The sequence below is a fragment of the Monodelphis domestica genome, chromosome 8 (assembly GCF_027887165.1).
Source record: "Monodelphis domestica isolate mMonDom1 chromosome 8, mMonDom1.pri, whole genome shotgun sequence".
NCBI lineage: Eukaryota > Metazoa > Chordata > Mammalia > Didelphimorphia > Didelphidae > Monodelphis > Monodelphis domestica.
Genome location: NC_077234.1, coordinates 6,046,314 through 6,073,937, shown reverse-complemented (window position 1 = coordinate 6,073,937; position 27,624 = coordinate 6,046,314). Strand labels below are relative to the sequence as shown.

Below are 27,624 nucleotides of genomic sequence, written 5' to 3'. Positions count from 1 at the left end.
CCTGAATGGGGGGAGGGTGCTTCCTCAGTCAGTGAAATCACAGGTACCCCCCCCCCCAATCCTTCAACTCCCTCCATGGAAATCCCAACGGGAAGGTGCCATCGGAGCGCCTGGCTCAGCCCCCGATTCCCCCCTCCGTGCCTCTTGTGGCTTCTCTGCTTTCCTCCCTACGTACTCTGCAAATGCTCATGGCCCGGCCTCCCTTCTGCCCGCACAGCCCCCTGCATGGCGTCCGCGGACCCTCGGAGCCCTCTGGGAGGCGTCACTGTGGGCTTCTGCAGGAGCTAACGTGAGCTAACACGCTTCTCTCTCTGTCACGCCTCCCCTCCCCCTCCCAGACCTCCCGCGGTCGAGGAGGAGCCGGGAGCCCCCGCGGCCCGGCAGACACCCAGCAGAGGGGCCTGCGCGGCGGAGGAGGGAAGGACCAAGCAGGCCCTCGGAAGGCCCGGACCAACGCCAGGAGCGGCACGTTTCGGAGAATCCCGGCACGGCCCTCAGGCGTGGCCGGTCAAGGGACGATGGCCCGGCGGGCTGGGACGGCCGGGAAGGGCAGCCCTGCACTCTCGAGAGGCCACCGAGGCCGCCTCTGCCCAAGAGCAGTGGAGAGGCTCTGCTAAGCGCCGAGCCCGACGCGGGGGACGGCAGCCTCAGCCGCGCTCCGGTCAGGCAGCCCGAGCAGCCTCGCTCCCACCGCCAAGACCGCCTCTCACCCACGTGCTCTCAGAAGCTGGGGCCTCCCAGGAGAGAAGAGAGGCCCAAGAGAGACCGTGGGATGGGCGAGTCACGAGACAAGAGGGAAGGTCACCGAAACAGGACAGCCCTCTCCCCCCAGAGTGACGAAAGGCACTATTGCAATGGAACAGGTAACGAAGGACAGGAGAAAGCGGGAGCCTCAGTTTACCTGGCAGTGGGCGACTGACAGGCGCCTCAGGTCCCTTTCACACATGCCCTGTCCTTTTTGTCTTGGGAGGGCCAGAGAGGAACTAGGAAGTATTGCTGTCTCTTTCCTTCTCCTCCAGCAGAAGCCCTGAAGCCTGGCGAGAGGCTCCATGCCAATGGGGGGAGGGCAGCAGCATTGGGGGATGCCTCAGGCCAGGGACCCTCCCAGAGATGTTCTTCCCCCAAACAAACAATCAGACTTCCCTGAGTGTTGCAGCTCCTTTCCTGCTTGCAGAAGTTCAGAAGGAGCTCAGCACAGGGAGATGGTCAGGGTAGGAAGAAGGCCTGAGCGTTGGAGGCTGGGATGCTCTCAGGGGCGCCATTCCCCGCGGAGAGTCTGCTGGCCCTTAGAATTCCAGGCTCCACCTTAGCTGCCCCCCGGCCAGGGGCTGGGCAAGGGTCAAGTTCCAGAGACCCACTTGGCACCTGGCACTCTGGCGTTCTGGTGGTCTTATCCCCAAGTCAGGGTAGCTTCTGGCTCATTCGCTGCTGCAGGTCTCAGACCCACGAGTGGTGTTCTAGTGAGACGGCCTCATTGGGGCAGGATTTCCTGTGATGGAGCCCCTTCCTCATTGTTCATTGTTTGGATGAAGTTGGGGCCCCGGAGAGAACTGGAGCCTCCCTCCATGTTATTGGATTCTCTAAGATGGTTACCCCATTCTTGAGTGTGGAAAGGAAACTAGACTAATAGTTGGTGTGGGAAGGGGCAACTGGGAGTGGCAGTTGGTTCTTGGGACTAGCACTTCCTTCCCGCTGTGTGGGACTTGCTTCCTGGTGTTGGAGGAGAGAAGAGCTTGTTCAGCCCAGTCTGGAGTGGCATACTCTTCTTGGTTCAGCCGGAAGACACAGGCTTCTGAAGGTCAGATCTGTTCTTGTTTGCTTTCTGTCTACAGCTAAGATTCTGAATTAGACAAAGTGAGGACTGATATAGAGTAGACGGGAGTGGGAGAACCCTCTGCCAGCCTCTGACCTGGCCTCAACTCTGAAGTTGAGGAAAGAACTCCAATCCCAACTGGTTATTAAACTCTATATTATTTGAATTCACTAGTCAGATAAGTGGACTATCTTTTCTGGTCATAGAGGGAGCTGAACTTCAGTTCAGTCATTCCAGGACAAAGAGTCCTTATCGGACCTCTGCTGCTTCCTTTCAGCAGGGGGCATCTCCCTCCCTTGCCTCTCCAAGAAATAAACCCTCTCTCCCCTTAACTCCTCCATGCCCTCACACAAACCACCCATTATCCCTGTTTTCCAATCCTCCATTTCCTTTCCCAATAAATATTACATTAGAGATGGCTTAGCACACTAAAAAGGAAACTTGCAAGAGATTAGCTGATAAATAATAGGAGCGGGATTTGAACCTGGGCCTCTGCCATCTCGAACCCCAGTGGTATATTCTGTCATTAAATCTGTTGTCAAGCCTGAACAGAAATCATATGAGAAAAATACATCCCTTGATTCCTGGGACAGCATGTCTTGCCATCAGGAGGTCTGGATTCAAATCTCTCTTTTACTCTTTGTTATTTGTAGCATATTGAGCAAGTGAGGTGACCTGTGGCCCAGTATACTGGAAGTACTGGGCCTGGAGTCAGGAAGATCTGCATTCAAATCCTGTCTTAGACACTTACTAATGTAAACTTTAAATTAATATCAGTAACAATAACTCCAGATTCTTGTTTTCCATAGAGTTTTATTAGTAATCACTAAAGATAGAGAAAGCAGATTAAAGCTTAAACTAACCTAATTGACACTGTTAGCGTCAAGGAATTTTTATTTCTCATTTTTTGCCTGAATCTGTTATTTCATTAATGTAAGAAGGAGGAAATCTCCCTCCATGCAGGTGAGCCACAGTTCTGCAAGCGAGAGTTTCCAAGTTGGCTGGAAGCAATGAGGAGTTACGTGACTTCCCCTTGGGGGTGTAGCCCATCAGGGAAGCCCATAAGGGAAGACTGAGCCAAGGTCTTCCTGACTGAGGCCACCTCTTTATTCTGTATTCCAAGCTGCCTCTGAGAGATTCTGGAAATGTAAAAACAAAACAAAACAAAATGAAATAGTTCCTACCCACCAAGAAGTTCTATTTTACTTAGAAACAGAAAAGAACCCAGGGTTCTCCTCCCACTAAGAAATCCATGTCCTCTCACTTCAGGGTCCTCCATTTTTCTAGTCTAGAGAACAAGAAAGAAAATGTAGCTGTTCATCGCTGCATGTACAAAGCAAATGCGAAGTGATTTGGACAAGAATGATAGCAACCGAGGTTTGGAAATGGAATTAGAAATCCCACTTCTCTTTTGGAAGAGGTGGCCCTCGAGCCGAGCCTGCCAGGAGCGAGGCACCCTTTCCCGAAAACTCGCTGTCATCTTTAGAAAGGGTCCAGATGACAGTGCACAAGCCATCATTTGGGTTTTCACTTCTGCCTGAAGCACTTTGTGTCACCTACATTTGAGGTTTCTCATTTCCTGGGGCTCCTCTCTTTCTATCGCTCTTTCTTTTCCATTCCAGACTCTGAATTTTCGGGAGGTTGGCAATGCCCTGCCGAGTTTCTCTTTCCCAACTCCTTCTACTTTGTGGCAGCTTTCATTCTTCCTCCTCTCTTCCCGTTTCGAGATGGGCTAGAAGGAGTATTCCAGTTGCAGCTGACTTGTCAGCAGGTTTCACGCTCATTAAGAAAGGATGTGAGTAGGGAAGCTTCCAAAGAGGCGCCTAGAAGATGGCCAGAGGCCACTGTGTGGCTAGGCTGTGGCTATGAAGATGACGGGCATCTGCCCTTCTCTGTGGTTATTTGCAACACTCAGCTAGACGTGGCCCAGATCTGGTGCTCAGAGAAGGCAGGCATTGTAGCCGGTGCCAGGGATGCCAGGTGCTCCGGGGAGATTTCCTCATCTTCGTTTTCCACAGCGGTTGGGAAACAAGCGACCTCACTGACTCCATTGAGTTTTTCTAGGAATGAAGCCGAGGGGGACAAAGGAAGCCGTCTATACACAGCCTCGAATGGCCCACAGGGATCAGGAATTCTATGATGCAGAAATTGCCAGGAAGCTGCAGGAGGAAGAACTCTTGGTGAGCAAAGCTGGAGACAGATGAGTCCTGGAAGAGAGAGGGAGGAGGGGGAGGGGGACAGAGAAAGACAGAGAGTCTTTGTGGGGGGGGGTGAGGGGAGATGCTTATTTTCTTCTCCCATCGGGCTTAGTCTACATAAAATGGATGCTGAAATCTGGTGCCGTCCTGGGATCTTCTCTTTTATATGTCCTGGGCGTGATTCTGACAGCAGCATCCTTCTGTCTGTCATCGCTCCCCTGGATCCCCTGTGTCAGACCTGATGACAAATTCTGGGCCACGAAAAGTTATTAATGCAGTTGCACCTGGGACTTTCCTCTGCAGGATCCTAGTTTCATTTCTCTCAAACGTTACCTTTTCCGAGTACTGGCTTGGGGGCTTTTGAGTCATCCCTGAGCCATGTGTTCCTTTACTTTCCCATTTCCTTTCCTTTTAGGCTAATCAGGTGGATAAAAGAGCAGCCCAAGTGGCACAGGATGAGGTAAGTCGCCAAGGTCTTGACTCCACACTTAGCCTCCAGTGAGACTAAGACATGTTGACCCTGGCTTGGGCAGGCTGCCTCTCCTAGACGTGACTCTCCTTCTTCCAGGAGATTGCCCGGATGCTCATGGCTGAGGAGAAGAAAGCCTATAAGAAGGCAAAGGAAAGGGAGAAGTCCTCGCTGGAAAAGAGGAAGCAGGACCCAGAGTGGCAGGTAATTTTGTCTCTCACCTTTATGTTGAGGGATTCTGGGGGCTCTCATTCGACAAAACAGGGCCCTTTGGAGACACGAGCTGTCGGCATCCTGAGTACCAAAGTCCTTGGGTGCCTTTTTGAGCAACAAATATTTAGTAGGGACCTACTGTGTGCCAGCACTGGGCCAGCGCTGCATTGAGGATAGAAAAGAAAAAGACAAAAGACATTCCCTGCCCTCAAGTATCTCCCAATCAAATGTAGGAGCCAAAATGGGTTCGAGTTAAGAACACATGTGATACCCAGTGGAATCATGCGCTGGCTATGGAAGAGGTGGTGGGAGGCGGGGGGAGGAAAAGAAAGTGATTTTTGTTTCCAATGAATAATGTTTGGAAATGACCAAATAAAATAATGTTTAAAAAAAAAGAGGAAAAAAACAAACAAAAAGAATGTAGGAGCCAACATGGGAACAAATATATGCAAAGTGAGCTACTTAGAGGATGAATAGGGATTAAAAGAAGAAGGCGGCACTGGAATGGAAGGCTTGAGGAAGGATCTCTCTACTGCAGCCTCCTCTGTTATTGGGCCTGTTTCTTACACTTTGTTATTCTTTAGTATCTATCATCCCTTATGACGGCATATATTGTATCACGGTTGATCACTGGCTACATCTCCTGGCAAGCGGAACAATCCATCCTCCTAAGACAAGCTTTCAGGTCATTAAAGACAGGTCTTTGGTGCCCATAGTAACACCTCCATCCCTTCACCATCCCCCCACCTCCAATCCACATTGGATTCTGCTCTTTTCAAGGACTCCATCTTCAATTCCTTTAGCCAGTCCTTTACATGGAGTGAAGGCCACCATGACAGTTCAGTGTTACTGTAGCTCTGTAGCTTATCAATGTCCTTTCCAAATAATGACTCAACAGAAAATTACTCTGATATTATAACAAACCAAAAAGGCATTTCTTTGTTAAGAGGTCGTACTCTTCTCTTACTAGATTTTCCACATTTTTACCGATGAACAAAATATATATATATATATGTATATATATATATATATTTTTTAATTTTATTTAATTAGTTAATTTAGACTGTTTTTCCATGGTTACATGATTCATGTTCTTTCCCTCCCCTCCCCTCCAACCCCCTCCCATAGCTGATGCCCAATTCCACTGGGTTTTACATGTGTCATTGATCAAGATCTATTTCCATATTATTGATGTTTGCACTAGGGTGATCATTAGAGTTTACATCCTGAATCCTATTGCCATCAACCCATGTGATCAAGCAGTTGTTCTTCGTGGTTTCTGCTCCCACAGTTCTTTCTCTGGATGTGGAGATCATCTCTTCTCATAAGTTACTCAGAATTGTCCTGGATCATTGCATTGATGCCAGTAGAGAAGTGTGAAAGTTAAAATTAAATCTCAATAATAATATATTTTAAGGGATTTAATAATGATCATTAGAAATCAAGGAATAAAGAAGATATAAAATAAAGACCACATACCCATGGCTGGTTAGCCATTTTTTAGTCAACCCCGCTCACCACCATCAATGCTGATTCTACATCAGAGAGAGCCTCCAAAGCCCACGCCTTTTATCCTCTGTCTATAGGAAGTACATAATGATGGGAAGTCAGTGGGCTCTTGGGATATGTAGTTCTTTTTTAGGGTAACAGATTTTCAATCATACAGAAGCCCATTACATTTGATCATACCACAGTGTACCTCTGTGTATAATGTTCTCCTGGTTCTGCTCCTTTCACTCTGCATCACTTCATGGAGGTCGTTCCAGTTCACATGGAATCCCTCTAGTTCATTATTCCTTTGAGCACAATAGTATTCCATCCCAACAGATACCACAAAAATATATCTTTCTGATACACTTTAGGTTTTCATGATACCACTTTGACTCCCCCTCTACATGTCTAATGACTCCTTTGCAGCATCTTCCTCTTTGGCATGGCTGATAGGTGTGTCTCTCCTCCCAATGGTTCTGTGTTAGGTCCCCTTTTCTCGTCTGTAGATACAGTTTCATTCGGTGATCTCAGCAGCTCCCGTCTTTCTTTATAGATGACTTTCTAATCGACTTTTCCAGTGCTAACCTCCCTCCTGTTCTTGTTTTATGTGTCCAACTGATATTTAGAACTAGCCATCCCATAGACATCTTCATGATCTTTCCCCTCAGCCTCCTCTCTTCCTAACTTTCCTGTTACTGTTGAGGATCCTCCCAATTACTCAGGTTTGAAACCTAAAGTTACTGGCAACTCCTTATTCTCTACTTCCCGTAAACAAGCGGTCATCATGTTCTGTCATTTCTACCTGTAGAATCTTTTTTTTTTTTAATTTTTAATTTTTTAATTTCTTTGTTCTATTAAAGTTCCCAAGCATCTCTCTCCCTCCCCTCTTTGCACTTGAGATGGCATGATTTGTTTGACATATTTATATATATATTTCTTCAATAGTCATTCTTCAAAAAATATCTCTGTTGTCTTGCATAAAGTTTTCTTGGTTCCATTCATGCTGCTGCTCACAATTTCATGCAAGTCTTTCTATGTGGCATCTTCTGTTCATGGCTGCTTCTCTCCTGTGCTGCTACAGACACTCCAGCACAGTCAGTCATCACTTCACTCCTGGACTAATGTAATCACTGGCTGATTGGTCTCCTTTGCCCTGAGTCTCTCTGCCACCACAGTCCATCCTTCATACAGCTGACAAAGTGATCTCTCTAAAGTGGCGGTTGGACCATATCATCCCCCACCTCCAACATGTTCAGTAAACTTCAGTAGCTCTTTATTTCCTTTTGGATCTGATTTCAAGTCCTTTGTTGGCTTTTAAAGTTCTTCCTAACTTTCCTATCTTCTTATACCTGCTGTTAGTTGACTTGGCGGAGAGAGAGTTAGAGTCAGTGAATTCAAATCCAATCTCAGACATTGTCTAGCTCTGTGGGCCTGGTCAAGTCACTTAACTCTGTCTGCCTCAGTTTCCTCATTTCTAAAATGTATTGGAAGTCAGGACAAACCATTCCAGTATCTTTATCAAGAAATCCCCAAGTGGGCTCACACTTAGCCATGAAAACTACTCAACAACAACCAAACCTGGAGGATGATAATAATACTGCCTCCCTCTTAGGGCAGTTGAAAGAATCCAATGAGACAACACGTAAAAAATGCTCTATAAATCTCAGCTCTATAGAAATGACCACTATTATTGAGATGCTATAAAACTGTGGGTGTCTGAATGGGACATAGAGTGCCATCCTAGAATCAAGAAGACTCATCTTCCTGGATCTTACTCTGCACTCAAACACTAGCTATGTGACCCATGACAGGTCACTTAACCCCATTTACCTCAGTTTCCTCATCTGTAAAATGAGCTGGACAAGGAAATGGTAAACCACTCCAGTATATTTGCGAAGAAAACCCCAAATGAGATCACAGAGACAGAAACAACTTAGCAACAAGTAAGATTTGTGAAGTACTTTACATGCATTTTCTCATCTTATCCTCTTAAAGGCTAGGAAGTGGGAAACATTATACAGTTGAGGAAACTGAGGCACAGGGGGATTAAGAAATTTGCCCAGGGTCAAAGGTTCCTAAGTATCTGAGACGATTCAAACTCTAGGTTTTCCTGACTCCACATCTAGGTCTCTGTATCCATGATGATAACATCATTTTTGTTTATTATTATTATTATTATTATTTTATTATATAATATATATAAATATTATTATAATATTATAATAAATATTATTGTCATTGTTGTCATTTCTGACTCTGTGGTCCCATTTGGGATTTCTTAGAAAAGTTACTGGAGGGGTCCGCCATTGCCTTCCCCAGTTCTTTTTACAGATGAGGAAACAAGAGGCAAATAGGGCTAACCCAGGGTTACACAGCTGGTCAGCGTCTGGGGCTGGATGTGAACTCAGAAAGAGGAGTCTTCGTGACTCTAGGCCTGGTGTTCTATCCAGCCTGCCACCAAGCTGCTCTGTCCCTCTGTGCCTAAGATGGCTTTCAGCTATGAAATTCTATCATCAGAAAATTGAGAGCAATTGAGAAATTGAGAACATTTACAGCAGGTTTCTCTGCTAAAGGTCGCATTTCTCAAATCTATAGAGACCTGGTCAAATGTATAAGAATACACGGCATTCCCAGCGGTCAAAGGCATGAACAGACAGTTTCAGAAGAAGAATCAAAGCCATCCATAGTCATAGGAGAAAATGATCAAAATCACTATTGATTTGAGAAAAGTAAATCAAAACCACTCTGAGCTACCACCTTGTACCTATTAGAATGACGAAGATGAGCCAAATGAAAAGTGACACACATTTGGGAGGAGGTGGGGAAATCGGGGCACTGAAGTTCTGTTGGTGGAATTGTAAACTGACCCAGCCCTTCTGGAGAGCCATAAATCCATGCATGCCCTTTGACCCAGTCATGCCACCACGGAGTCCGTTTCCCAAGAGAAGAAAGAACAAGACACACTAACAAAGTGGGGTGGGAAGCACCCATTTGTAAAGTGTTTGTGCTGATGAAGAAGTGGAAACTGAGGGGTGTCTGTCAGTTGAGGAATGGTTGAACGTATGATGGTATATGATTGTAATTGAATGCTACTTTGCTCTAAGTAATAACGAGCATTGAAGCCTATTTTCTTCTCTTTCTTGCTTTCTTCCTTTGACATGACTAAGAAAGAAATTTATTTCATCAAAAAAAATGAGCAGGTTTTTCTCAGAAAAGTCTGGAAAGAGTTACAAGAACTGATGCGAAGTGAAGTGAGCAGAACCAGGAGAGCAGTGTATGCAGTAACAGCAGTATTAGATGATGGTTAACCGTAAATGCCTTAGTGATTCTCAGCAATCCAATGGTCTAAGACATAAGGTGGAAAATGACATCTACATTCACACAAAGAACTGATGGAGTCTGAGTGCACATCAAAGTATACTTAAAAAAAAAAAATATATATATATATGTACCTGTGTGTGTATATATATATTTCTATTTTTTTGGTCTCTTATTTTCCCAACATGGCTAATATGGAAATATGTCCTGCTTGATTGCATATGTGTAACCTCTATCAAATTGCTTGCCTTCTCAAGAAGCAGAAAGGGGAGAGATAGGGGGAATTTTTAGATTTGTAAAGAATGTTAAAATTTGTTTTCACACATAATTAGAAAAATATTTTTCCAAAGAAATTTGATCATCATCCATTTTTCTTTAAGCACAACTGACTCTTGCCTTTTGGTTCCCAGTCCAAAACGACAGATCCAGGAAAGCCAAAGCCAAGAGAAGCTCACGAAGGTTCCTGGTCTAAGAATGATAAGCCAGCTCGGTAAGCTCCCTCCCTGAATGCCCAGATGGGAAAGGGGAGCCTTTCAACTTGACACTGGGAAAATGTTCATCGTGGGAAGAATTTGTCCCATGGTTCAGACAGAGAAGCGGAAAGAGGCAATGAGGGAGGATGGTGGTGTTAGAGTGTAAAAATTGTAAAGTTTAAAGTGAATCTCCAATACTCCAAGTATTATACTTAATCATATTTATTAAATACTTAACTTGGAGTAAAAGGGAAAGTATGAGGCTAGAGCAAAACCAAGAGCTTCCCCCTTCCTCCAAGTGGATCCGGAGAGAGTTTGACCACTCTAACTGAAACTAAAATACAAAAGATCAATGTAATGGAAAGGGGAAAGGGAATTGAGGGAAATGTAGTCTCTAGGGTTCAAGATTCTAATGAATAAAATCAGGAGTCAGAAATGGTCTCAAGTGAATGAGAAGTGTATTGATTGCCACATACCGTAGCCCAGCGTGCAGACATACAGCCTCGATGCATGTCTGAAGCCAGTCTGTACAAGATACTATGAAATTCCCCTCTCTTGCGCCATTGCTTTTCTAGAATACTCTTGAGCCATCCCTTCTGAGCCTTTTGCCAGGCTCCACTTTCTTCCCTTCTGTGAAATCCGTCCAGTTAACTCTCCCTGGTGATCTGTACGTCTCCTTCGACAGCCTTCGGGCCAGTCTAGGACCAGAGAAAGGAAGAGTGGATGAGGGAAAGAATGTCTTTGACCTGCTGGAAAGGCGAACACTCTTGAGGTTGAGCCTGCGGGGAAAAGAAGCCAAACTCTTTCCCCGGGGAAATCAAAGAGAGCATCCAATCTCTTTGGCCTTCTCGAGTTCCCCTGGCATCCGGGCTCGTGTGTCTGCACACATCTGCCTGCCCAAGCTTGGCTCAGTGTCTTAGACCAAAGCGCGCCTCAGTCTCCCTGGCTCGAATGTCGGCAGGTGTCCTTTTCTCTTCCTGCTTCCCTGTCCTAAATGTCTGTGGAGGGTAACCTGGCTGTTTGGAGCCAATTTCCTTCCGTGAGGGCCAGAATGGGGGTGGGGGCAGGCAGTACTTTTCAGGAGTCAACAAAGTGATCTTTCTGGACTCTATAATGACTTCTGATGCCTTCTGGAAGGAAAATCAAATCAGACTGAGATCCCCTGGGAAGGTTATTGAGGAGAAATGAGACCAAAGTGGCACACATCTTACTTTGAAAATGCTCTGAATTCTTAAAACCCAGAGAGGGTTCAATCTAGCATTACTACAGCCCCTTTACACCTAGGGCACAGAAGCTGTGCCAGTGAGAGAGGATGCTGGCCCTTCGGTCCGAGGAGCCATCCCACGGCCCATCACTCAGCCGGCATCACTGTGATCTCCACGGAAGGTATTTCTCGTGGGTTGTAGAAGGATCTTCTCCTCTGAGCACAGAAGGAAAGAAATGCCTCCCATCACGCCCTGCTTCTGAATCCAGAAATGGGGCCTCAGGAGCCATCGGCTGTGCTTTGAGGGACTTCAGGGCATTCTAGAACGGTTTGTTCCTCCAGACGAGAAAGGACAGAGGAGAAGACGGGCTGTTCCTCTTCTCTTGGGGGCCGGATGAAGCTTGAGGGGGAAGCCCCAGTGAAAGGACGGTGTTTCTGGAAGAGATGAAAAGGGGGACGGATGGGGCAGGGAGAGGTGGGAGGCAGTGAAGCGAGGGCGGCAGGAGGAAGGCCTGGATGAAGTCTCTGCCTCTCCAGAGTTGAACAGCCCGTGATTGATAGCAGAGCCCCGGACGGTACCCAGCAAGCTTTGTTTCAGTGTCTGCCCTGAGGGGTACAGATGGGTTTGTGGGTCCACATTTGGGATTTTGTCCACCTGGCGTGAAAGTGCTCTTCTTTCCTGCCATTCTTGGGAGCCATCTAGGATCCCTTCCTCCTGTGGGTCACCAAGCAGGTGCTCATCAGGGCTCCTTGCCCTGAGGCTGGCTCTATCCACTCTGGCCCATGTGACCTTAGGGGATGGCCAGGTGGTGCAGTGAATAGAGTTCTAGGCCTGTATTCAAAGCTGGCTAACCGTGAGCCTGTGGGCAAGTCCCTCATCCTGTTTGCCTCGTTTCCTGCATCCACTGAAATGGAGAAGGAAGTGGCAGCCCAGCCCATTTCTCTGCTAGGATCCCAGAGTCAGCCCGGCTGAACAGCAGGGACAGCAACAGCGCACTGTCATCCTCACTTCTAATCCCAGAATCAGGCGGAAGCGAAGGGTGGCAGGTAGAGAGTCGAGGCGTCGAGGGCCGCATGCCCGGGACCAGCCAGAGGGGCATTTATGGGGCACACGGCTTTCCTTCGCCACCTCCTGGCTTCATGGCCCCGGGCAGTGTCCACAGAGCCGGAGCCTGGGAGGATGGAGGATGGGTGCCTCCTCCTGCGAGCGTGCCCGGAGCGATGAGATCCCAACGCCAGGGCGGAGGTGCAGAGCTAAAAAGGAGCCCTTTGTGGGGTTCAGATGGGCAGCCTCTAAGGGGGGTCCGTACAAGTGTTCAGAGCAGGCTTCCCTTGGGGTGGCCCCTGAGCTGAGACTTCCAAGGACCAAAGCGTGGGATGGGATGAGGCCGTCCATTCCGGGCACGAGGGCAGCTGGGCAAAGGGACGGAGAGGGGAGATGAAACATCCTGTAGGAGGGACAAAGAGCGGACTAGTTTGGTAAGAATTCAGGCTGTGCGCTGAGGGATAACACATGAAGCCAACGTGCCAAAGGAGGCTGAAGCCGGGCCCCAAAGGACGCCGAGAGTCCCGGATGCAATGAGGAGCCGTGGAGATTGTTAGTGAAGGGAAGGGCACGACGAGCTCTGCTGTAGGAAAACTGGACAGCTCACCGGCCAGAGGAGACCCGAGTCTATTAGAGGCGATGACAGCTGCCCAGGCCAAGCGCATGGAGACCCCACCGGAAAGGCTCCCTCCCGGGTGGATGGAGCATCCCAGCTCTACCGGGGGATCCTCAAGTGTCCAATCCGAGTTCCTGATTAACTTTCAGGCTCACTTGGCAGAGAAGCCCCGAAGAGATGTCCATCCCCTGAGGCCAAGAAAAGGAAAGAACTTTTCTAGTCAGGAGAAGGTGGGGTGGCAGCAGACACACCACCTATAGTCAAGGGGAAAAAAAAGAAAAAGGCGCAGAAGACCTCCCGGGGTGAGGACTAGAACCCAGGACTTGAGGCTCAGGCCACAACTGGTGCTGTGCGTGGCACCCAGGGGCCAGGAGGGCAATTTCCCTCCCTCAACCCCAATGAAGACATTAACTCAGAAAAAAACTTTTTTTTTTTTTTGAGGAATCCGCCGCCAGGTCTCCAGCCTTTGGCCGGGGCTGAATTGGCCCCTTGAACCCTGTTTCCATCAGGCTGTGTGAGTGGAAACACCACTGGCACTGAGCAGTTGGGGAGTATGGCCCCCGCACCCAGGACCGAGGGAGGAATCACGGCTGTGGCGTCTTGGGTCACAAATGCTTAGGCAGCTTCTCGCTCTTTCTTGGGAAATGAATGAAAACGAAACAGAACAACCGTGTGGAAAGTTGAATCAATTCAGACTCTTTGTGGGGGAACAGCCATGCCCAGGAGCCTTTCGTGGCCTCCTGAGGACCCTGAGCATCTTGCTGTGGTCCCCTGTTGCTTCTAGGACGTCCACTTGTCTTCTAAACCGGATCTGGCCCTTTCGAGCCTCCTGAAGTGGGGGCGGCCATATTGGGACAGTCTGAGGAGCTGAAGAAGGCCTTCAGGGTGACCTCGTTTCAAAGCTCTTCATTTTGCAGCTTAAGAACCAGGAAGCCAAGAGAAAGTCAAGTGACTTGTCCAAGGCAGCTAGTGGGCAGTGCCGGATCTGGAGTGAGGACGAGCTGCCGAGGGTCACGCAACTACTAAGACAGGCTGGTATGACCCTTGGCCAGTCACGGCACCTCAATTTGCTTTGATCCACTGGAGAAGGAAATGGCGAACCTCCCGTAACGCCCCTGGACAGCACCGGCGTGCCAAGGTCCCTGGGGCCAGGAAGTCAGACCGACGGAGCACCACCCTTGCCGGCCCGCTACCAAGGGGCTGGCTGCAGGCCCGGGGCCTCGGGCGCTCAGGGCCCTCTTTGCACTGTCTTCTGGGGTTCAAGATGACTTTGTCGGAGTAAAGTCTGCCCGTTGTGGAGACTTTGTTGTCGCTAAATAAGTGAGCCTGGGAAGGAGCGAAGACGAGTCCCTGCTTGCAGCCGTCCCTCCGCGGCCCATTTCTGCCACGGCCTCCTTCTTCAAGGCTCTCATTTTTGTTCTGGTGGGTTTTTACGTGTTGTTTTTCCAAACCCAAAGCTAAAAGGGGTCAAAATGGCGACTTGGGACAAACCGACCCTCGTGGAAGCGTCCAGGAAGTCTTTGCCCCCATCTCAAAACTCCCGGAAGTGAGCCCACGTCACGTTTCTCCTATGGCTGCCCAGTTCTCTGGTCCTGGGGGGCACGTGAGGCCCCGGTGAGAACAGCCCAGCCGGGGATAGACTTTGGATCGGAGCCTGGGCGCGGCTACCCAGGACCGCCTCTGCCAGGACTCATTAGAATCCCAGCAGGCAGAAAGGTTTCTAGGATGCCTTCAGGCTCCTCCCACTATGGAGACTAGGCGACCCTTCCTGCAATGAAAGCGCCGCCCTGACACCTAGTGGACAGGCGAGTTTACGCAGCTGGTCCACCATGAGTGTTCTTCCTCCTCTGCACTTTCCCTTCTTCTTTCCTTTCCTGCTTCTTTCTCTTCTTCCCTGCATTGTCTTCCTTTCTTTTTCGCTCCTCTTCCTTATTTCTGCCGTTCTCTACATTCAAACCGGCTCGGTCTAGCCCTGTCTAATTATAAAATCCAGTCGCGGATGGAGACGTGGCCGGCCCAGAGTGAGAAGAAGTCAGACTTCCTTCCAGTTTGCCCACACGGAGGGGTGATCCAACCACGCGCGGCGGCCCCAAGAGCTGGCGTGTTCGACGTCCCCTTAGGTTTGGCTGATTTAAACGGGAATATTTGTTGTTCTTCCCTGGATACATCCTCCTGGACAGTTGGGAAGGCCATCTAGAGGCAGAATCCACACGTGGATCATTTGTAAGAGTGCCATTCAGCATTCAACTAGCGAGTTTTTTCTCAAATCCCCTGAAGTTTCCAGTTCCAATCCGTCAATCAGTCAGTCAACAAACATTGATCAAGCATGTCCTATGCATGTGCCAAGAACTACCTTGAGCACTTAGGTTACAAAGAGAGGTCAAAACAGCCCCTGCCCTAAGGAGCTCGCAGTCCAATGAGGGAGGCAGCATGTCAACAATTATGTGAATAAAATAGGGACTAGCTAGTCTGGCAACAATCAATAGAGAGAAGGCCCTAAAAAGCAAAGGAAATGCAAAGGTTTCTTATGGGAGTGGGGGGCCGTGAAGGAAACCAGAAGGCACAGAGGAGCAGAGAACAGGGTTCCAGGTCTGGGGCTCACCAGTGTATAAATGGAGATTTTGAGCCTTTGGACATCATCCCCCAGAAGTCCCTTAGTATTTCCCCAAATTCCCCTCTCCTGCCCTGCGTCCCCACATTTTGCATGACTGTATTTAAGTGGCTGAAACTCCTCCCTCTTCCTCTCTTGGAGCTGAAGTCAGGCAGTTCTTTTGTTTTAGTTATTATTAATAAAACTTTATAAAATATAATATTTAGTTATTGATTATTAATTTAAAAGCCCACACCAGGGACAATGCCTGGAGCTGGGAAATGGAATTAGAAATGGAGATGGAGTTGGTGAAAGCCCTCTGAATGTCCCTTGGAATCCATAGCCTGGAATTGTGTCTGCATCTCATTTCTCTTCCGTTCCCAGTCTGGTCCACTGACTTCTCCTGCTTCCCTCCGGGATTACCTAAGGACAGACCTGAGAATAAACCCTTGATCCTCGCCTTGGCTTCCACCTGACTTCAGCAGCACAACTATCCAGTAGGGCTTGGGGCTCCCATCACCACCCCTGATGTGTAACAATGGCTTCTTTTTCAGGCCTCCTCCCCCCACCATGGCAGATGCTGAAAGCCCGGACTACACACATTTCACAGCCCAGCATAATTCTACCCGGCCATTTTCCAAACATGAATCGTCTCATAAAGGTATGAGCAGGAAATGTGGCCCTTCGTGGTAACCTCAGGATCTCCAGGCTCTGGGAAGAAAACAGGGTGGTCTAGTTGGATTGACCGGGATTATTTCTCACCTCAGACCATCACCTGGTTTCATGTTGCTCCCTTCCCCCTCTCAACACACATCTGAGGATGTTTCTCACATGACCCACCCCTCTGTCCAGCAGCCCAATGGTAGCTCTTCCTCCATCCCCTGTCTGGGGTAAGGTGGTGGCACTCACATGTGGCATGAGGGTTGCAGTTTGGGCACTCAGTCTCTAAAAGGTTCACAATCACTGGCCTAGTTCATTGTCCTGAACTTTGCAATGAACTTTTGTTTTTGTTTTTTTGTTTGGGTGTTTAGCAGGGGAAGGAAATATAAGCATTTATATACTGTCTTCTATGTGCCAGATACTATGCTAAGCCCTATAAAAATTTTAATTCATTTTATCTTCATAAGAATTAAAAGAGGAGTTTTACAGTCCATTTTATAGTTGAGGAAACTGAGGCAAACAGAGATGAAGTGACTTGCTCAGGGTATATCTGTGATCACATTTAAACCTGAACCTTCCTACCTCCAGGCCTGGCACTCGTGGGAGCAGAGGAAGCCTGGGGCCATGGGCTGTGGGTGGAGAGTGATGTCTTCTTTTTGCCATAGACTGATCTAGACCTCTTCAGTGAATAATGGAGACTTGAATACTTAAAATAAGGGAAATATTTTTAATAATAGTTGAGATTGCAGAGTATTCAGGGACCCCAGAGACCATGCTGTCCAAGCCATCCCTGAACAAGTTTCTCCTCTGCATCCAAATTGACACATGGGCTTCCAGGTTTCTCTTGGCTTCCTCTAGTGACAGTTCTGCTCCCCTCTCCAACATCTCCCTCCATTTGACTTTTGGATATTTCTGATAGCAAAGAACCTGTTTCTTACTCAGTTGTCCCAAGAGATCATCAGTATTGGTATCAGCATCACCTCTGATGAAGACCTTGACTTTTTCCTACTTGCCCATCATGGTATTCTTTATTCACCCTAATGGGGTCCCAGGTATGCCTTATCTATTTTCATCATCCTTAAATGACTCCATTGGTCTCTCCAAAAGCAGGGAACTGGTCTTTCTCATTTTCTCAACATTCTGAGCATCCATTGGAAGGTAGAGTGCATGGACTGTCCACCACTTGTGCTTCATTCTTGAGATGTGACCAGCCCATCCTTTTCATCCAGATACCCCTTTTCTGACAGCCTTTGCTCGCATGGCCACCCCAGCTCCTTGAGTGTGAGGTGTTGCAGCCAACATACTGCTGCCAGGAGTCTCTCTAGAATCCTTTTAGTGATCCTTGACTTCTGGGCTTTGGAGGCAACAGCATGTCATTACTCAGTCCTACAATGTCACCAGAGAAATTTCTTCCCCCCACCAAAAAAAAAAAAAGGAAGGAAGGAAGGAGAGAGGGAGGGAGGGAGGGAAGGAAGGAAGGAAGGAAGGAAGGAAGGAAGGGAAGGAAGGAAGAAGGAAGGAAGGAAGGAAGGAAGGAAGGAAGGAAGGAAGGAAGGAAGGAAGGAAGGAAGGAAGGAAGGAAGGAAAGAAGGAAGGAAGGAAGGAAGGAAGGAAGGAAGGAAGGAAGGAAGGAAGGAAGGAAGGAAGGAAGGAAGGAAGGAAGGAAGGAAGGAAGGAAAGAAAGAAGGAAGGAAAGAAGGAAAGTTTGGAAGGAAAGGCTATTAGTTTGAAATAAAAGTGTAGAGTCATTAAAAGATTTGTGCATCAGGGCATCTGGGTGGTTCAGTGGATTGAAAGCCCAATGTAGAGATGAGAGTTCCTGGGTTCAAATTTGGCTTTACTTTTTGTTATTTGACCCTGGATAAGTCACTTAACCCCTATTGCCTAGCTATAGCCATTATTTCTCTTCTTCCACGGAACCAAGGTATGGGATTGTTTCTAAAATGAAAGATAAGGGTTCATAAACAAAAGAAAAGATGTTTGAATTATCCCAAAGGCAATGCATCCTACTGTTTTCCTCTTCCAGGCTCATCTATCATGCAACTACTATGTCTCCTAAGGTTTATATTGGTGTGAGACCAGATAGTCTGTCACATAGTAAGCACTTAGAAGTGCTTTGTCATTCATCCTCACTCTTCATACATATACACGCGACATACACATGCACACATACACACATACATGGGTATATGATATACATCTTATCTAAATCTCTCCATCATCCATGTATCCACAGCTTTCAATTTCCTGGTATGTGCTTTGCACTGAATGATTTCGTGTTACCCGGTTAACTGTCCTGATGACCATTCCAGGCATTCCCGTGCACACCATCTGCTCTGTCTTAGGGATTCTTTGGGAACAGGCTTTCCTTCCATGAAAGCCCCAGGCCCCATTTGCTGCTTCACTGAGTTCTAGTGCTGTCCATTGGGACCCAGCAGAAGCAGCCTCATTATTCTTCCATGTGCCAGCCCATCAAATGCTTGTAGATGGATGGCTCTCATGGGCACCCAGCCTTCTCTTCCTCAGTCTCCATATTTCCTGTTTCTTGAACTCGACACTCAGGTGGTACAGTCAGGAGGCTCTTTCCCATTTGCGGCACCCTCTGAAGGATACTGTCCAGCTTACAGTATCCAACTAAAACATCAGCCACAGTACTCCAGAGTGGGCTGACCAGGCGAAGCTCAACAAGACTGTATTTCCTACCTAAGTAATGCCTCTCAGTCAGCACAGGCAAAGGCTCTGGTCTAATCATTTCTTGACTGTCCAACCTACGGATGACTCATGCTTCACCAAGCCCCTCTAGATCATTTTTCATATAGATTTCTGTCTAGCCACACCCCTCCTCCATCACATAATTATGAAGCTGATGATTGGAACTAAAGATTGAGACCTGATTCTGAATTGAATCTCATTAGCCTGAGCCCAGGAATCATGTCCGTGAAGATCACAGGAACAGGCATTTTGTCTCCTGGGCTAGCTTGGCTCCCGATCTGTCCACTGTTCACTGCTATAATCCAGATTTCATACTATTCTGTTTATGTCAATAGCAATCAGTTTAACTTTCTTTTTAAAAATTGTGAACCTTGAAAATGTCCACAGATGCGCTCATTTACCAAACAATGAGGAGATCTGAAAAGAGGCTTGTTGATGGAACTCTGACCTTGTGATACACATTTTTCTCTAGATGTCTATTAAGGTGAACATAATGCTAACAAAGCTGCTTTATTTGCCTTAAAAAAATGTGAGCTCTAATAATAAAGTGGAGGAATTCCATGAAGACTAGAACAACCTCCAGGAAGTGATGCAGAGGGAAAGGAGCAGAACCAGGAGAACATTGTACACAGAGACTGATACACTGTGGTACAATCGAACGTAATGGACTTCTCCATTAGTGGCGGTGCAATGTCCCTGAACAACTTGCAGTGATCTAGGAGAAAAAAACACTATCCACAAACAGAGAACAAACTGTGGGAGTAAAAACACTGATGAAAAGCAACTGCTTGACTACAGGGGTGGAGGTGATAGGACTGAAGAGAGACTCTAAATGAACACTCTAATGCAAATACCAACAACATGGAAATGGGTTTGAATCAAGAACACATGTGATACCCAGTGGAATTGCGTGTGGGCTATGGGAGAGGTGGTGGGAGGGGGGAGGGAAGAAAAGAAAATTATCTTTGTTTCCAAAGAATAATGTTTGGAAATGACCTAAAAAAAAAAAACTAATAGGAAGGATTAAAGAATGAAAAAAAAATGTAAGCTCTCCTTGATGCTACTGTCAGCATGAAGTGGAGGCGTTGAGAGTTCTCTTATTTCAAGCTTTGCAGGGCAGGGAAGGAAGGACATTGTAAGGAATCCTAGTTCTGATCTCCTTTCAGAATTTCTGGGGGTTTCATTTTGTCCCATATAAAACTATTGAACCAATTGCAGTATGATTGCTACTGTGTTAGACACCGGTGCTAATCCCATGGTGGCCACTTATTACCCAGGTGACTCTTCTGGACTCCACTTATCTTATCTATGAAATGAGTTTTGACTCAGTGACCTTGAGGCTTCCATCCTCCTCTCATCTCTGATCTCATTACCTCAATGTAATGATCAAGAGAGCCTAAGCTTACTAAAATATTGTCAGCTTGCATTTTCTAAGAGAAACTATTTGAAAACAAAAACAAAACAAACAAATTGAAAGGAAAAAAAACACCTTCTGTCTGCTTCCCTTCTTTTGGCATAGAGCTGATGTGTATTCCCTTGAAAAACAGAGTGATAGAGGACAAAGTGTGATGGGCTTGAAGCTTATGGCTTGGGGGTTGGATCCTGGCTCTCCTATTTACTACTTGGGTGACCTTAAGCCAATTACTTCTCTTTTCTAGGTTTCAGTTTCCTCATTTGGTAAATTATGGAGTGGGGTGGACTAAGTGACCTTGAAGGTCCCATCTGCTTCTAAATCCATGGTCCGGTCCTGTGGTCAATTCGTAAAGGCTCACAAATAGATTGCCTAAAAATGAGGGGAAAGAGAAATGCTTTCATTAGCCCAGGAGATAAAATAATGGACTGACTGGAAGGTGGTACCCAAGGATTTGTCATTGACTTTTTTCTCTCCACTTTTCTTTCTAGGTCACCGTTTCAAGCAGTAAAGACCAAGAATCAGCCTTGAATCTGACTCCCTGAAGTCAATGTTACTGGATTATATCCGATGCATTCCTCCTTTTATGTTTCTTTTCTCCTAAGTTTGCATCCCCAGAACTGCACCTTCTCATCTCCCTTCTGCCGTTCAAAGTATTTGTTCATTTCAAGGATTCACATTCTTCCAGATCACTTGGGCAGTATAATAATCTCTAGCACTGGGCACCTGCCTCAGTGTAGGGACTCCTTTGGGTGAGGGGTTCATTTCAGAGATCTTTGAAATCCTCTTGTGGTCCAGGCTAGCAGAGGGAGAAGTGGCCTTTGCAACCCTGATTTATCTGGAAGGAGGCTTTGGCTATAGCTATACAGAACAAATTCCTAGAAGAAATCATTTCAGTGACTTGCATTCTGGGTGACATTGCAAGGGATGGAGTTTTTCCTCTGAAAGGAGCCTCATCTCCTTCAGAAAATATAAAACAAAACAAAAAACCATGCCGTCCAAAGGGACAAAAGGACAAATGACTTAGCACACTGGAAATCTTTCCTTCTGAATGGCAGAAACCAGGGAAATTCATGCTATGTAGAGAAACCCAAGTTCCAGCCCAATAGGAAAAATGCCATGTATACCAGGCCCAGCCTGGGTTTCACAGCAGTCCCAATGCATGGATCTTGGTGTGTTGGCAGTGGGCAGAGCTCGAGTCACTTGGTATGGTGCTTCTTGACATAACTGTTACAGTCATGATATGTTGGCCCATGTTGACATATATCATCTCATAAAATGTTTGTCATTCGCCAATAAAGTCAATTGTGGCAAATCAGAGAGAGGAGAGCAAGGTTGAAGCTCCATCAACCCCCAAAGACTTTTCTGTTTCTTTCACTTCCTGGAACTATTGAAATAAATTGGTGACAGTGCTCATGCTTCCTCTGACCTCATAATGCAATCTTCCTGGGCTAGTGAGAAGTAGCTGTCTCTTTGTGGCCCTTCTTTTTGACACGGTTGCTTGGTGGCTACTTTCCACCTGAGCTCAAAGATGATAAAAATCAGACCAAGCCTCCCATGCATTTAGACTTCTAAGTCTTGGCAATGCCTAAGGAAATACTCTGGATAAACTAAGTACTCAGAAAGTCTTCTTGGGACACTTAATGCTCAGAGAACAGAAATGAATTGATGCCTTAGAGAAACCCAATCTTTAGCTTTGATATTGCTCTCATGGAAGCTTTTCCCTTTCTTCTATGCTTCTTTAATGGAAATGGAAAATAGCCAATGTTGGTTGCTCACAAATCCTGATCGATTTGGGTTTTTTTCTTGGTGGTATGCACTCTGCATGTTGTTACGTGCTCTCCAGACAGACAAGAGAAGTTATTTGATTAAAGATGGCTTTAAGGCCAAAGTAACTTCATGCTTTCTCCTCCTTAGTGAATACATTGCCACGCTTCCCAACATGCCACAGCTCCTTAGGGACAAATTCAGAGTACACTTTCTGAAAACAGGTGAAATGAATGTCTCTTCTACATAAAGGTCTGTGGTATCAGCAAGTCTTGAGTCTGAGGGTGAATTGGACCTTATTGGATGGGGAGCAGAGCCTTTTCTGAAGGGAGGGAAGCAAGAGGGGTAATTACCTAGGAAGCAAGGAAAAGTTTCAGTCTCAGGCAATAATATGAATCATGAGGGAAAGAACTTGAAAGCAGAAAGGAAAGTGGATGCTTTCAAGCTCTAAGTTTTCTTAGTGAGGCCACCGATACTCGAAACATATAAAGCATCAAGCTCTAGCAATACTGAAATTATTCTACTTGCCCAGTGGTTTGTGCCCCATGTTTCTGGAAGCATTCAGTCATGATGGTTTTAAAGAAACATCATACGTCACAGTTTTTTGTTTGTTTGGTTGGTTTTTCATTCACAAGTTGGCAATAATACCATCTGCTTTTTAAGATTTTGTAAATGTTTACTTTTACATTTTATGGGAATAGTTGAGATTTTCCTGATGAAAATACCTGTTTCTCTGGCCTCCGTCATATTTCCTCCAGTTGTATTTGGTTTCATCAGGTGTCAGCAGGGCACGCTTCTGTCCAGAAACCCACAGAGCTCCTCAGACACCCCCTGGATTCTGCCCGTGGCTCAGCCGCTGGAACTGGGGTTTGGCCGAGCATATGATTTTCACTGTAACTACTGGCCAATTTAGCACCCCTCGGGATAATGTAAGATGTCTAGGCTTTGAAAAGAGACGAGTTTGAACACACAGTAGCCTCTTTGTATGTTGTGTGTAAGTAAAACCCTTTCAGTTTTAGAGGAGGGGTTTTTCATTTTTCTTTCAAGAAATGGATTCTATCTTGACCCTAACCAGTTGAGTCCCAAGCCCCTTTCCCGGAAGCCTAGAACTCTTTGAGATGTTAAGAAGTACCAAAAATCTCAATGCTCTGCTCCCAGCCCAGGGCAGCAAGTCACTTGGCCTTTTGCTTTACAGTATTTTGTAATCAGATAGCAATTATTTCTTTGGCTTTTCTGTCCCTCTCGGGGGCATGTGCAAAGCTAGCCTATATAGACACACGATTTTATGCTTTATTTAATTGTCTGGTTCAAATGGAATGAGTGCTTCAAACCCATTAGCCTTTCCTCGGGTCTAGGGCTAGATGGTATTTCATACCCCTGATTTCATTTCTTCCCAGTGAAGGGGCATGGCTTGACTTACCAAATGAAAGCACATGTGTGGACCCTTCGGCAAGACCACTGGGCTCACTGCTGATGTTCTTCCAGTCTTCTTCTCCTAGTGCAATGTCATTCAGAGTCAGTGCTCTTGAGTCACTGCCAACTAGCTAGGAGGATGACTAGAGAGCCAGGGGGTGCCCCAGACATTTCAGCTTAAAAAAGAAAAAAAAAGATCCTTCCAAATCCATTTTCTCCCCATTCTGGGGAGAATTGATGCAGAATCTATGGAAAAAAATGAGAAGTTTTGAACCTTGAGCTTTGAGGTTCCTTTCTGTTTGGTGCAAAGATGCTATACTGGAAAGACTGGTTTCTCATGGCAGAGGAAGGACCCACAAGATAGCTGAGGAGGACCTCCCTTTCCTGGGTCACAGTTACTGGATTGGTCTGGCACAAGGAGAGGAATTTCTCTAGCAGTGGAGGCAACCCCAGAATGACTTCTGACCACTGATTACTGATGATTGTTCACTCTTGCCCACATTTTAGGGCTCTGCCAGTTTGGGGTATCTCACCAGGAACCAAGAAAAGCCAATTTTAAAAATATTATCCGAAGACCTCCCGTACATTGGAAACCTGTGCCAAAAGTGTGTTCTTTTTTTCTTTCAGAACCTAGTCTTATCATGGAGGTATTCTACTTTCTGTATGCAAATTTTATTTTCTATTCAGGGACTTAACTTTTACTAAGTGTTGCCTTTATATTAAGTGACTTTGGGATGGTTATTCATGTTTTCAATGCTTATTTATTTAAACAAAAAAAGGGAAATTCACAGAGGAAAACCACTAATCACGGCTGTGTGAAGGCCCCAATTGTACTATAGTAAAGGCCCATTATTTTTATTTTGTTTTCCATTTTTATTTTAGGGGCCTTTTATTGTATTTTTCTTTAAAAAAAAAACCTGAGAAACAAAGCAGAATATAAAGAATTCAAGATGGAAATGGGTCCATTTTGGGCAGCAAACACACAGGAATTAGAGCATGTACAAGTATGATACTTGGGTTTCCCTGTGTGCTACTCTAATAACTTAATGCCTTTTTTTAAAATTTACATGCTCATACAGCTAACTGGTGTTCCTAAAAAGAAGCAAACCCATTTAGGACCAGATGTCATTTATTTTTGTTTTTGTTTGGTTTGTTTCTGCCTAGAGTCAGAAAAGTGACTATGGAAAGTGATTCCTCTTTCCTGTGTCTCTAGTGGTGCCTGCAGGTCATGAAGCCATATTTGCTTCCCTTTTACTGACACCAGCATATCTTTCTTCCTCTGGGCCCTATGCCAAAGGGGAGCTTGATGGGGCCCTGTCCTGTTAATGCTGCAATGAGCAGAGTGTCAGCTAAATTCCTCTTCCTTCTGATGTGAGCGACTTAGAGATTTGGGAAGATGCTTGAATCCAAGGAGTTCCTTGGTGCTGCCATTCAAATCTAGTCCTCTGAAATGGTCAGATGTCTAGAAAGGTCAGCCAGGGTAGAGGGAATCAGGACACTCTTCAAAAGAGTCACGTTTCTGATGAAAGTTGCACTTTAAGACAAAGAAAGAGTGGTGTCTCCGAAGAGCAGTATTGCCTTAAACTCGTTTGACTTCTCAGTCAAACGAATCTTACTTCTTAACTGTGAGCCCCAACCAGCTCTCTATTATCCATACTCGTGGAGAGCAGGGGCAGCCCCTCCATTATATAGGGCATCTTCCTCCTCCTGGGAGCTGCAAGCATGTTACAAATTGGACTGTTGTGAAGTTAATCTCCATTCATTTATTTTCTTTGATCTTTTGAACTAATTGGCCAATATATAAAAACCTGTAGAAGGAAGAAATTTGATTGTAGTATTGAGGAGTTACTAGGTAGCAGTCATTGTTCTTGGCTCTGAGGATACAAAGATAAAAGCGTAATAGTTCCTGTCCTCAAGGAGCTTATGTTCTATTGAGAAGATACATGTACACAGTATGAAAATGCAAAATGCATGAATGCAGTGATACCTTGAAGAGGTAAAAATGTTCAATGCCCTGAGTCTCTCACACTCCTGATAATTGGTTCCACAACCATTGAGTTTTGATTGTATACATTAAGACATCTTTTTAATGATTTGTTCTCTTTTTGATGACTTCTTACTCACCCCAGGGAGGGAGAAGGGCAAATTGTGAAAATAAAGAGGATTTCCATTAGTATTTCTCATAGGCAAGAAACTTGGCCAAATTTTTCTCAGATGGGGTGAACCTGAGTGTGCTTTGAAAGGTTCTATTGGTGCCACAAAAAATAAAACTGTGTAAATAATCACTTCGATGCTACAAAACTGTTTGTAATAAGTACTACTCACTTCAATATGCTGTGAATACTATCCAATAGCATTGCCTGGACTTATACTCATTGTTACAGTCACATGACTAGGAACTCATACAGGGGTTCAGCAAGCCATTTGGTGCTTTGCTTCCTTCAAATATTAGCCCTAACACATGTGTGAGGCAGAGAGTATCTATGTGTCTATCCTCACTTTCTACATATGATAGCCATTCAGGAACTTGCCTAAAGTAATGGCATATTTAACAGTGGATGGTCCTTTGGAAGGTAGATGCATTGAATGACAGGATGGGACCTTCATGGAGGTCCTTCATGAACTGTTAACTTTCTGGAAAATCACAGGGGAGCAAGGGAGTGCATGACCCAGCCTGTAAGAGTGATTTCTTTCTTTCTGTGTGGAATTTCCCTCCTACAATTGCCAAACATCCTCTTCAAGAATTTCCAGCTGTTGAGTTTCAAAAGGAATCTTTTAACTACATCTTTCTCTTCCTATTCTTGACAAAATGGTCCCCCAGGATTCCCAAAGCTATCACTTTGGCTTTTGTAAAGTATAAGCCATGTCACTGATTTTGGTAATCAACACATCCCACAAGGCAGTAGTTAAAGCTTGATGTATACTATTTTCATTTATGAAGTGTGAAGCCTTGAAGACTTGGGAGAAAGTGGAGGGAGCAGCCTTTAAGTGAGGAGTTCTAGAAATGGGGTTGTGAGATCAACATGTGTCTGCCTGATGCCTTATGTTGAAAAGTTGTTCCGTTATGGAGTAACTTAGATTTTTAACCAACATATTAGGAATTAGAGGAGGAAAGAGAACAGGGCAGGTATTCCTAGAAATTGAGGTGGGTAGCTATTCCTCTAATGGGTTTCTTCTCAGGCCCAGAAGCACCCTGGCCAAAAGTGACCCACTGAAAACACTGAAAAGACATTTCTAGAGTGTCTGGTGATTTTGAGGGACCTCCATGACATTTTAGGATGTTGAAATGTTTCAAGTCAGGATGAAGCAGTAAATTGAGACTCCATTGATCACTTTTAAGCACCAACTCAATGAGATGTCTTGTAGGATGTATTTGATAGCACTTAGCAGCCATAGGGAGCATGTAGAAAATGCTAGGGATTTTCAGTAAAAGAATTCTCCCCAAATACTATTTTTCCTATAGGTAGAATTGAGCTGTGAGGGACAGACACATTGTGGGGACCTTTAGGAGAAGCAGCAATGGGCGATGCTTTGAGATGTCTTTTTACCTGCTGGCAGGTATGGATGGACCTCCTTTTATTCACTCTTGCTTGGAGTCATGGTCAGAAAGTGGGTTACCATATGCCACATACCAATCATTTCCTTGCTGAGACTAAGTAGGAAAATTCTTGCTGTGATGTTTGTGACTGACAAGATGTGTCCTGGATGGCTGAGTTACAACTTTGTTCAGCATCCTGTTTTATCCTTGCTTGAACCTGGGGCTTTGCTCAGTGTAAATTGTACACTTACAATAACTCATCTATGCAATTTCTCTCTCCCTTTCTGTCTCTCTCCCAACAGGTCACATCCTATTTTTTTAATTGTCTGACATTGAATTCAATGACTAATGTTTTGAACCAAAGGGTCATATGTGTGTACGTTAGCCTGGGTTTGTTTCCTGACAGGAACGATTTTTCCCTCCTCTCTAAATAAAGTTGTCCTTTTGGTTAGCCACTGCATTAGTCTCCGTCTTTACTTTCTTTCATCATCATAATGACTTTGAAATTGTTGCTGAAATGGAAGGTTTGGGAGAAGCATAGTAGGATGTTTAACTTCTTAGCACTTCAACAGATCCATTATTTTATCTATATAGGTACTCTCCATTTGTGCAGATTCATTTCTACCCATAACTTCTCATACCTCGTCCTCACATAAATCCTCCCCATATGACTGACAGAAGGGCTTCTTTTAG

General features: G+C 45.7%; 1 protein-coding gene across 2 annotated transcripts in view; it reads left to right on the top strand.

The window, feature by feature from the left end:
• Positions 1-27,391, top strand: part of CCDC50 (coiled-coil domain containing 50) — a 79,000-nt gene extending 51,609 nt beyond the window's left edge. Inside the window, exons 6-12 of one of the 2 annotated variants that reach the window (XM_007502453.3) lie at positions 339-863; positions 3,878-3,993; positions 4,427-4,471; positions 4,580-4,684; positions 9,913-9,992; positions 15,985-16,091; positions 20,705-27,391. In XM_007502453.3, the coding sequence (XP_007502515.2) occupies positions 339-863; positions 3,878-3,993; positions 4,427-4,471; positions 4,580-4,684; positions 9,913-9,992; positions 15,985-16,091; positions 20,705-20,724 (998 nt within the window). In that variant the 3' untranslated portion in view covers positions 20,725-27,391. The remainder of the gene's footprint in view (positions 1-338; positions 864-3,877; positions 3,994-4,426; positions 4,472-4,579; positions 4,685-9,912; positions 9,993-15,984; positions 16,092-20,704) is intronic. The other variant, XM_007502454.3, reaches the window with a different exon arrangement.
• The last annotated feature ends 233 nt before the right edge of the window (positions 27,392-27,624 follow it).